Genomic DNA, 10088 nt, shown 5'->3' with positions numbered 1-10088 from the left:
TTGCTGCGTGTCATCCCCTCTTTTCCTCCCCCCCCTTTCCTGTCTGTCTCCAGCTGTCCTATCAAATAAAGGCATAATAGCCCCCCTCTAAAAAAAAAAGATGGGTGTTGTTGGAAATCTCAGAAAAACATATTTTTATGGAATTGTGAGCTGTGTTTAAAAGTCATGCAGGACTCAATAATCAGGGTCTGTGTGAGTCAGGAGTTATTGAGACATATCTGTTTCCAAAGGTTATGACTACTAAAGAAAACATTTTCTTTTATTTCAAAGGACAATATGTTTCTATTCTTGAAGGTGTGGGCGCAGGAATAGAGACAAAGATATTGTCAGGTGAAAGGGACAAGTGCATGCCAGTGTTCTTCTTTTGGGGGGGAAGCATTTTGCATTTAATTGTCAAGACAGCTCAAGATAGACGGAAAAGGGGGAGACAGAGAGGGGGTGACACACAGCAAAGAGCCACAGGCCGGACTCGAACCCATGGCTGCTGCAGCCCAGGCACATGTGGCACCAATTCTACCAGGTGAACCACCAGCACGCCCTAAGATGCCAGACATCTAGACACAACAGAAAGTTAGTTATTGTAGTTTAGCCCGATGATTCGGCCCACTTACCACTTATAACGTGATCAGTTGGCGCTGCAGCAGTACATGTGGCACACAGCTCATGGTGGCAAATAAGGTACTTATATACCATCGATCATGGAGTCATAACTCTAATCTGAACACAGACACCATACACATATTTTTAAAATCAGTGTGCTGTACACTTGCCCAGGATTTGATTATCTCAGATGTCCATGGCAAAGAAAAATACCCAAATCCTCCTATTAATCAGAGAAAAATGATGCTCTGTATCATTCCAGAGCTTACCTGAGAATCATCACGTTTTTTAGTTTTCTTGTAGAGTAATCCAGTGATAATTGATAATTGAAATGAATAAGTAGAATGATTCAAAGCCTGCTGTTTACATGGTTGTTTAGGGGTGAGATGAAGTGTGAGATTAACAGGTGGATGTGCATTGTGGGTGTGATGTTGAAGAGGGCTAACACTTGATTTTCTAAACTATTGTAAAACTAAAGAATAAAATTGTGCATACAAGCAGCCAAAACGCGATGGTGTCTGGTCTTAACCTTAGCGAAAGGGTTAGGATCGCGGACATCTGGGAGTGAAAGTGCTGCTCCTTTCAGCTGAGAGAAGACAGGGAAGCCTGTGATGGTATTTCAGGCACTACTAACTGGAAGCAGACCCAGAACACGCTGGAGCGATAACATATTCCATATAGCCGGGGAACGCCTCGGGAAGAGCTGGAGGATGCTGCTGGGAAAAAGGATGTCTGGGCTAATCTAACTAAAGTGTCCAGCAGAAGACTGGGACCAGGATAAGTGGTGGTAATCGAATGGACAATAGTGGTCAGCCCTATTCCACATTCAACAGAATCCTGGTCTCTCGGATGACTTAAACAGCACTAGCCTTTGAATGGTTCTTCAGAAATACTAAAAAACTGTGAATCTTCCTGTGAGATTTCATATTAGATCCACATAAAACTCAGCGAAGAGAAGAGAAGAGACACTATCAGAGACTTGGTTTTAGTGTGCTTTGGTTTGCTTTAATGTGCTTTTATAGCTGGGATACACAGCTGCACGCATACACACGGTCACACATGTGCACACACCCTTTCTCAGACAGTGACACACACTCTTCTGTCCTCGGGACTGCAGAGATCTCATTTAGATAACTCTCCTGATCTCTCAGTACCTCCCAGAGTTGCCCTTCTCGGCTATATTCATCCATTATGTTACCACATGAAGAGATAGCAACAACTTTGGCTGATCCCTTCACCCGATAGCAAGAGATCAGTGAGAGACTTGAAGACAGTCTCTGAACCGGATATCTCCCTTTCACAAATTCTCTGACTGTCTTTTTGCAGTGATGTTAATGTTGCTAAACATTACACTGCCAGAGAATAACAGCCTGTTCTTTGCACTGAAATACTTTGCCGGGCTTATAATCATATTATCATTTATCTCACTACCAAGCATTCGTCTTGTGACAGTTATGTAGCCGCCCATTAGCTATGTGCAGGGTGCTGTATTGATGCTTTTAAAGAGCGAGGTACTTAGCGTAGCCAAATCAGCCTCAACTGCCATAATTCTACTTGTCTCTTTCTCTATTTAGTCTGCAACTGTCCCTGCAGCTCCACAGGAGAGAGAGGGAGAGAGAGACTGACTGTCTGGATAAGACCCTTGAAGGTGGCATGTGTATTTATATCCAGTAGTACTTGTGGAGGGGTGTGTCTGCTGCTCAAGTCTTTTAACCATCAAACACATTCTCTCTTCCCATAATGCTAAAGCAGCTTTGTGGCAAGTTGGCTGATATCAAAACTCCATGAGATACAGCATATACCTCCAGATATGCATTAAGATTTAACACTATTATAAATTATTTTGAATCAAACAAAGATACTTTCATCACTGTAATGCTGGTTTCTGTATGAAAAAGCAAACTCTTCACTGCGGCCAGGTTTTGTTCAGAAAGGCAGAATACTCACACTGATTAAAAAGTCCAGAAGTTCTTTTTGTCAAAACCTTAACAATCCCACTGACGTCGCTGCCAGACAAGACTGACAAAGTGTTTTCTTTTTTGTCTCTCAAAAATCAATATGTTCAATGTTGTATTAATTAGTTTAATTGTAATTTGGCCCCCACCTTATATGTAATTTCCCATACACCCTTTACTCATCAACACTCTTTCTGTCTCTCCCTCTTTGTGTGTGTGTGAGGGAAAACACGTCCAACGTAATCCCGAAAGCCCAGCACTGCTTGTGTGAGTCTGTGTGTGTGTGTTTGCCCTTAGCGCAGGGCCCGTCCCTGGCTGCCACCGCTGAATGTCCCCTTAGCTTCGGCAAATGGCCAGACTCTGTCACAGCCGCTGACTGGACCAGCTGTTTGCTTCTCTTTCTTCCATCTTATCTCCTCTGTCGCACTATCTGTCTTCCTCTCTGTGAAAGAGGCAGTGATAGGGTGTCTGGTGGTGCAGCACTTGACACCAAAGTTGATATCCACACATGCTGGCATCAGTGGGAGACAGTTTTGTGTGTTTTTGTATGTGTGTGTGTGTGTGTGTGTGTGTGTGTGTGTGTGTGTTCGACAGTGCAGCCAGGACACAAACACCATCCTGTGGATTGTGGGAACACAGAGGACACTTACACTCTCTGTTGTTTTTGTGGTACTGTTGACAGACAGACAAGTGGGAGGAGGACAGTGAAGGTCAGAGGGTACTCAGTTTGGGACGCGGCTGGTCAAAACCCAGTTAGACAAACAATGAAAGTGAAATGGGATGGGTCCGGGCTTTAGCTGTCTGGCCCTGCCTTGGTCCAGGCTGCTGGCGTAGGCACTTTTTTGTGCCCAGTGCATCTCACATCGGGAGTTATCAGAGCGTGCAGGCAGGGAGAGTCGCAGCAGCAGCAGGCCAGCAGTAGTAGTAGTACCAGCTCGCTGGGGGCTTCAGAGGGTCCTGGATCTGACCTGATTTGTCAATTTGATAACTTCACTGAAGTGTCGCTCCTTCTGGGAATCATTGGCTTATAATTCAGCAATCATGGTTCGGGCAGGGGACTCGCTGTTTCATGTTTTGTTGAAAGAAAATTGAGGTGCATAATGGATTTATCAGGAGTGCAATTTGACATCAAAGCGCAACATCTGAGGAGGCTCTGATTGTCCTGGACTGTGTCGCCATGGCGTATCCAGAGCACTTTGATTGGTTGAAAGAAACTGTCAGTTTTTTGCCAGGTAAGGGCAATAATTTAATGAATGTACATGTGGGTTAAAATACATATTTAAGAGCGCTAACATGAGATATACCCATCATCAGAGCTATGATTTAACATGCTGCAGCTCCCTGATCATCCAAAAATCTTTTAAGATGATTGGAACGAGGGATGTTACAAACTTCTCAGCATGTTGTAAACACTGCAAATGATAAAAAGCGACTTCTTCAGCTGAAGTTGTTTACTGCTCTACAAATAAATCTACAGGGAATGGAAGGTGAAATGCATGTCTGTGTATACAGTTTTTGAGCCAATTAAATCATCTGAAGGAACCAGGTCTGGAGAGAACAAGTAAATGCAAAGGGCACAGAACTGAACAGCACACAACAAAGCAGGGCAGGACAAAAGAGGCGAAAGATAACAGAACTAAGACACTATTGATGCAGACAAAGGAACACATTTTGCCTCACTTTGTGCATTTTTCTGTCACTCAGACCAAGTAAAGCTGCATTCAGGGAACTTTGGGAAAAGGATACCTTGAACGAAAATATACCACCAAGTTTTCTGTGAAACATTTGACCTTTTAATTAAATTAGAAACTCCTCCTCTTCCCTGTAGTGGCAAATTAACTAAAGTACATCACCCTCCCTCAACTTGTTTATCAGGAGGAACTTGTGTTCTTTTCATGTTGAACTTTAAATTATGTATGAAATGTATTTGCATATTTGTGCATGAGTGAATGCATCTGCATCTCAATACAAATTTATCTTTCTAAATTACAATCTAAGGGATACAACATTAATGTGGCATTTGGAAAACACATGAATACATCATGCTGCAGCAGAGTAACTAACATGCTTGGGAACCAAAAATAGACACGGTATATATACTAACATCAACACACATACACAGAGTCTGCTGTAGTGTGGGGCAGGTTCCAGTGAAAGTGTGTGTGTGTGTTGAGGTGTTGTTCTACAAAAGGGGAAATGCCTGTGGAGGCTCAGATGGTGACAGATGGTTTGGAGACAAATCAGCCTGGGAGTCAGGATCTCTGCCCTGGGACTGGTAGCCCCTTAAGTATGTTTGTGTTAATGTGTTGCAATGTAGCCTATGTGGAGTATATTAGCATGGTATACTCTAGTATGGAAATGTACAGTTATCATACCGTGTACATTTGCTTATCTGCGGTTTTGAATTCTACTGTATTATTTAAAAAAACAGAAACATATTAAATTTACCGTATTATTGTTATTCAAAAATATGAGCTAGAATATCTTTTATAATAAAGCGTTCCTGTTTAATCAAAATAACCCATATGTTATTGTAACTAATAATAATAATAATTATTATTATTATTATTATTATTGTGTAATACTGATACAGATTTTTTTTAGACAGTTATTGTATCCTGAAATTCTTATTCCTATTTGTGTGTCTGTGCGTGGCTGGTTTGTGTATGTGTACATGTGGTTATGTAATGTGTCTTGTAACATTGGCAGAACAATATGCATTTTTAGTAATTCAGGTTTCACTCAACCCTAGAGCCCTCGGAGCTTTGTGGTTTATGAGTGAACACATACAACACACACACAGATAGACAAAACACACACACACGCACACACACAGCTACAGCTCTCTCCAGTTTTACACACCTAGATTAATGGAGTTTCATAATCTCTGCCATATATTACCAGGTGCAATTTCTCATCAGAGTGACATTGTTACTCTTTGGCAGAATAACCTTGCAGGCATTAGTCTGAAACTTTACAAAGTGCTTTACAATCTGCCCATAAATTACAGCTCAAGAGGTGCTTATGTGGCAGCCAGGAGAAGTTGTGCAGTAAGTAGTTCTTCTGGCCTCTGCATGGAGGCAATTCCCAGAGGCCTCTACACTTCAAGTACATCTCAGTCCAAATCTGTTTCGAATGTTGTGAGAGGGCAGCTGCAAAGCTCTGCAGGAGTAAGTTTGGTCTGTGTGAGTGCATGAAAATGCACCTCCGTCTGCTGTCTTGAATGCATTTAGTGTGTATGTGTGTGCGCATGTGTTGTTGTGTCTCTTAGCAGTTGAGCTGGGCCTAGACGACTTAAGCCCTACTAGTCTTAATAATCTCATTCCCAAGACCTACCATCTAGGTCAGGGGTGTCCATGTACTCTATGGCTGCTTACAGACCACAGAGGGTGAAATTTGCTCTCCCAAAAACATTTTTTTCTGTCATAAAATTAAGGTTCAATAATAATATTTCTCTTGTGGAGCTCAAACAAGTTGTCTACCTCCCTTAGTTACTGTCACCATTCAAACTTTCCTTTCCAGTCTGGCACAAAAGCAGTTAATAATGGTGGCAGATTTGCCTCACAAGATTCACAGCAATTTCTGAAACAATTGGCTTCAATTTCACACAGAAGTAAACAATAGCAGGCTTCTTATTTCTTGCCGACAATTGTGGATTTTGTCGGCTGACATGATGTCACTAGCAGATTTTACCAGCTAGAGCTAAAAAGCTACGCTCAAACTCTGTCACTAACTGACGTTTCCTGCGAATGTGTTTTAAAATAAGAGCAGGTTAAAGGCTGTTAAATATGCACATGAGGACTATATACATGCTATAATGTACTGTAGCCACCATGCATATTGAACATGGTAAAACTGAAAATACCATCCACTTTGGGACGATGGTTAGAGTTATGCTTCATGTGCTTCCCTTACAAGAGAAAGGGGTTGGTGAGTTGAGCTAATCTAACACTATCTAACAAAAGTGTTAACTTCCCCAAACTAAATAAAAAGCGGAACGGGGCTGCTAACGTTACTATAAAATCTGACATGGTGCCCACAGGGTGGATTTTCCACTATTTTTCAAACTTAACCCCACAAAATAGTGTTGTTAGCTAATGACATGACCCTTGCTTTGGAAATATCCCTAGCATTGCCACTGTCAGTAGTAAGCTAGTTAGCTGGGCATGCTAACGTTTGCAGCTTATGTTACAGTGCATTGTTTAATCAATTTATTACACTTTTGCTCTTGTGTTTTTGTTTTTTTGAAGGATAGCCAGGAGCACAACTGTAAACTCCCCCAAAGTCTGATTATCACTTCTCTACACTTCAAACATGGTTCTTAGTTGGATGTGGCATGATGGGATGCGTTTGTTGTGTTTGTACATTGCTCTAAGGTAACAGGGCTTCAGCTGCCGCATGTGTCAGCTGATGATTCAGTGCAAGACTGCGATCAAGCCCGGTTTAGTCACTGTGTGTTTCACTGCGGTGGATGCAGAAGACAACTTTGCAGTCGATATTTACAAAACACTTGAGCATTGCCTTCTGTCAGACTGTTCCTCTCCCAGGATGTTTTTCATGCTTCATCCTTGGCGTTGTCTCTATTGACTTTATTTTGGGAATGTCATTTCTAATCAGCATAATGACTACATGTCAGCGTTTCATCTTGCAGAAGCCAAGTTGTGCACAGGCTCTGAAAATAGTATCAAGGTCAGAAACCTTGAGTCGACTCATGAAGGTTTAAGTGGACAAAAGTGGAAATGGTTGCTGAAATGTCGACATTGCGTAAGAGATTTGTAGCTCAGCACAAAAATGGAAAAGATGAAGGACTGTTAAGCATTCGGTTTCGCTGGTTATCTAAGCAGACACCTGTGGAGAATATTTAAGTCATGTGTTTTTGTGAATAAGACCATGTGATGGACCAGGAGAAAGAAAAGGGGCAATCATGTGTTTCTTTACTGACCTACCTCTCTATTACATGTTGGACCAAACCAGTGTTTTTAAATGTTAACTAATATCTGCTTTCACCTTTCAGTGTTGCCAGCCATTTCCAAAATACAGCATACAGCCATATTTTAACTTTGGTAATATTTTCCCAAATTGTTTACATTTTCTAAATGAGATATTCAGGTAATATTGATAGTTTACTAAAATGTACTTAATCCATGGAGCGCGTGGAAGGCAGGAAAAACACATTTAAAAAAGAAAACCACTTGCAATCTGGAAATGGTTGTCATTAATGTTGTAAGCACGTAGGATTTACTATGCAAAACCACAGGTATGGTCCTTTAAATACACAATTCAGTGGATGGGGTCATACATTAGTTGCATAATAATTATAATAATTACAAGCTACTGTATTTGTCCCTTCAGGACTATAATGTGATCTGCTGCAGTGGAAGCTCTTGTTGGATGCATCCTGCACTTTTCTTGTGACTCATACATGACTCCCAATTTTAAAGCTAAAAGTTACATCTCAATATTTTGCACACACAAAATTAGATCACACCAAGTTGAATCGAAAATGACATGCTTTGATTTATACATAAACCCCGTCTGTCTTTTCTTTTTAATGAATATGTAGTATATTTCCAATCCCAGTCGATGTGATACATCCTTAAGTCTATACTGTGTAAACCGAGGCTGACAGTGAATGCAGTGTAAGGCAGAGTTGTGTAAACATGCCTGTGGGACGAGGTTTCTATCTATGACTTAACACCCTTTTGATCCAGTATTGAGCTTTCTAAAGGCAGCAGTGTGCTGCATAATAATCTGCTGTGCTATGATTGTGCTGCTGTATGCATCACAAAAGCCTTAAGCCTTCTCAGCTTCCCTCCTCTCCCCATGACTCTTCACATATTTGTCTCTTTCTCGTTTTCTCCATCCCTCCATTTCTCTATCTTTCTTTATCCTCCCCACCATGCTCTGCTTTTGCTCTTATCTTCTGCCCCCACCCATCCCCCCGCCTTTCTCTCTCTCTCCCATCAATCTATCTCTCCATCTTTCCTGTTTGAGGCCACTAATTTGGTCTGTCTGGCTCTCCTGCAGGGCAGCAAAGGAAATGATTGAGGACGATTTCCATGATTACATTTTTTTGTCTTGTCTATTTAAAGTTGCATTTAGAAGTAGACTCTTTGGTGACTTCTGTCATTGCATCTGCTCGGGAGGTACTGCCAAGGCAAAAGAGTTAGTCATTTTCACAACTAAAATTGATTTAGAACACTGCTATGCAGACTTCATTAACACTTTTTAGCAACTAAACATCATGTTTGTAACGCCTTATTCAACAATTGACCGTTTGATAAATCTAGGCAGAAAAATAAATAAAATAAGATCTAGGCAGAAATTGGCATCTAAAGATTTTTGAGAGTAGTGTTTTATTTAGCCTTTCTAAAACAACAAATACAAGAGATGAAGTGTTAGGAATGGATTAAACTGTGTGTTTAGCTGCTCTAACATAAGCTGCAACCATTAGCATTAGTTTTTGACCTTTTCAGGACTGGATCCGCTCTGTGGAGCCAAAACCTAGTACCGGTATATCTAAATTTAAGCTAACGCTAGCGGCTCTTTCCTGCTCTCTATTTGGTTTACACTCCAACAACTCCAGCCAAGCATGTCTGAGATAGCGATAACAAATGTAAGGTAAATAATAACAAACCATTATCGACTTACTGAGCTCAGTTAAGTATGTTTTTCTATAGTAAACAAGCCTCCAAACCATCTGAGAGTTATGGTCAAACAAATAACATTTTTTTTATTTGTAATACTGTACTATAATACCAAGCTAGCTCACTGAAATATGCAAACAATGTTTACCTGGAGCAGGTAGCTTAGCCTTTTTCTTCAATATGTTTCATAGCATATTTACAACCTTATGGGTTGATGTTTTTAATAAATCAGCTGGAAACATAGAGATAGAGATGGAGATAGAGGTTTCAACCAACTCACGATGTTAGTGTTAGTGTAAGCATTAGCATTAGCATTACCTAGCTAACTACAGCTGATCAAATCTGCTAGCAACAGTTGTCATTAAAGCAAACAAAATCGTCAGCTAGAAAAAGGTGATTTACTTAAATGATTGTTTCTTCTTGTTTTGTGCACATTGCACTTGTACTATACGCATATGTTTGAGTGAATGTTTGGTATGGACCGTCTGGCACAGCAAACATTATCTCTGCCATAACAGAGAGGGGGGGGGGGGAAATAAGAAGGGGTAGAAGAAGAAGGATGACTTTGTTTTTGTCTGAGGACAATGCCTCCTAGAAGGGAACAGCACAATAGACTCCATTCACAGCCACACCAACAACATCATGACATTCTGTTCCTATGACTGGACATCGTGCATCCACCCAAACCACCAATACCACAATGGGATTTCCAAACAGTTTCTCTTGGTAGTGGAGTACAATCCCAGGCAGCACCAGCTGCCACACATGATGTGCCTCTACAAACTGTATCTAAATCGCGATCAAACCTTACATAAAAAAATCCTCACAATCCTAACTTGCCATCTTTTTCCTTTTTTCTCTTCGCTTCAGTGCATCAATTTTTTTC

At 40.9% G+C, this 10088-nt stretch overlaps 1 protein-coding gene across 3 annotated transcripts in view; it reads left to right on the top strand.

The window, feature by feature from the left end:
• pak5 (p21 protein (Cdc42/Rac)-activated kinase 5) overlaps positions 1-10088 on the top strand; it is a 62958-nt gene that overhangs the window by 17212 nt on the left and 35658 nt on the right. For 2 of the 3 annotated variants that reach the window (XM_035679054.1, XM_035679053.1), the window contains exon 1: positions 3466-3787. The exons of the other annotated variant lie outside the window; for it this stretch is intronic. In XM_035679054.1, the coding sequence (XP_035534947.1) occupies positions 3733-3787 (55 nt within the window). In that variant the 5' untranslated portion in view covers positions 3466-3732. Of the gene's footprint in view, positions 1-3465; positions 3788-10088 lie in introns of those variants that run through there. 3 annotated transcript variants of the gene reach the window in all.

Source organism: Morone saxatilis, unplaced genomic scaffold (genome assembly GCF_004916995.1).
Source record: "Morone saxatilis isolate NCDOM2014 unplaced genomic scaffold, NCSU_SB_2.0 Contig7, whole genome shotgun sequence".
Lineage (NCBI taxonomy): Eukaryota > Metazoa > Chordata > Actinopteri > Moronidae > Morone > Morone saxatilis.
The sequence above is the reverse complement of the archived record's forward strand: the minus strand, read 5'-3'. Positions and strand labels throughout refer to the sequence as shown.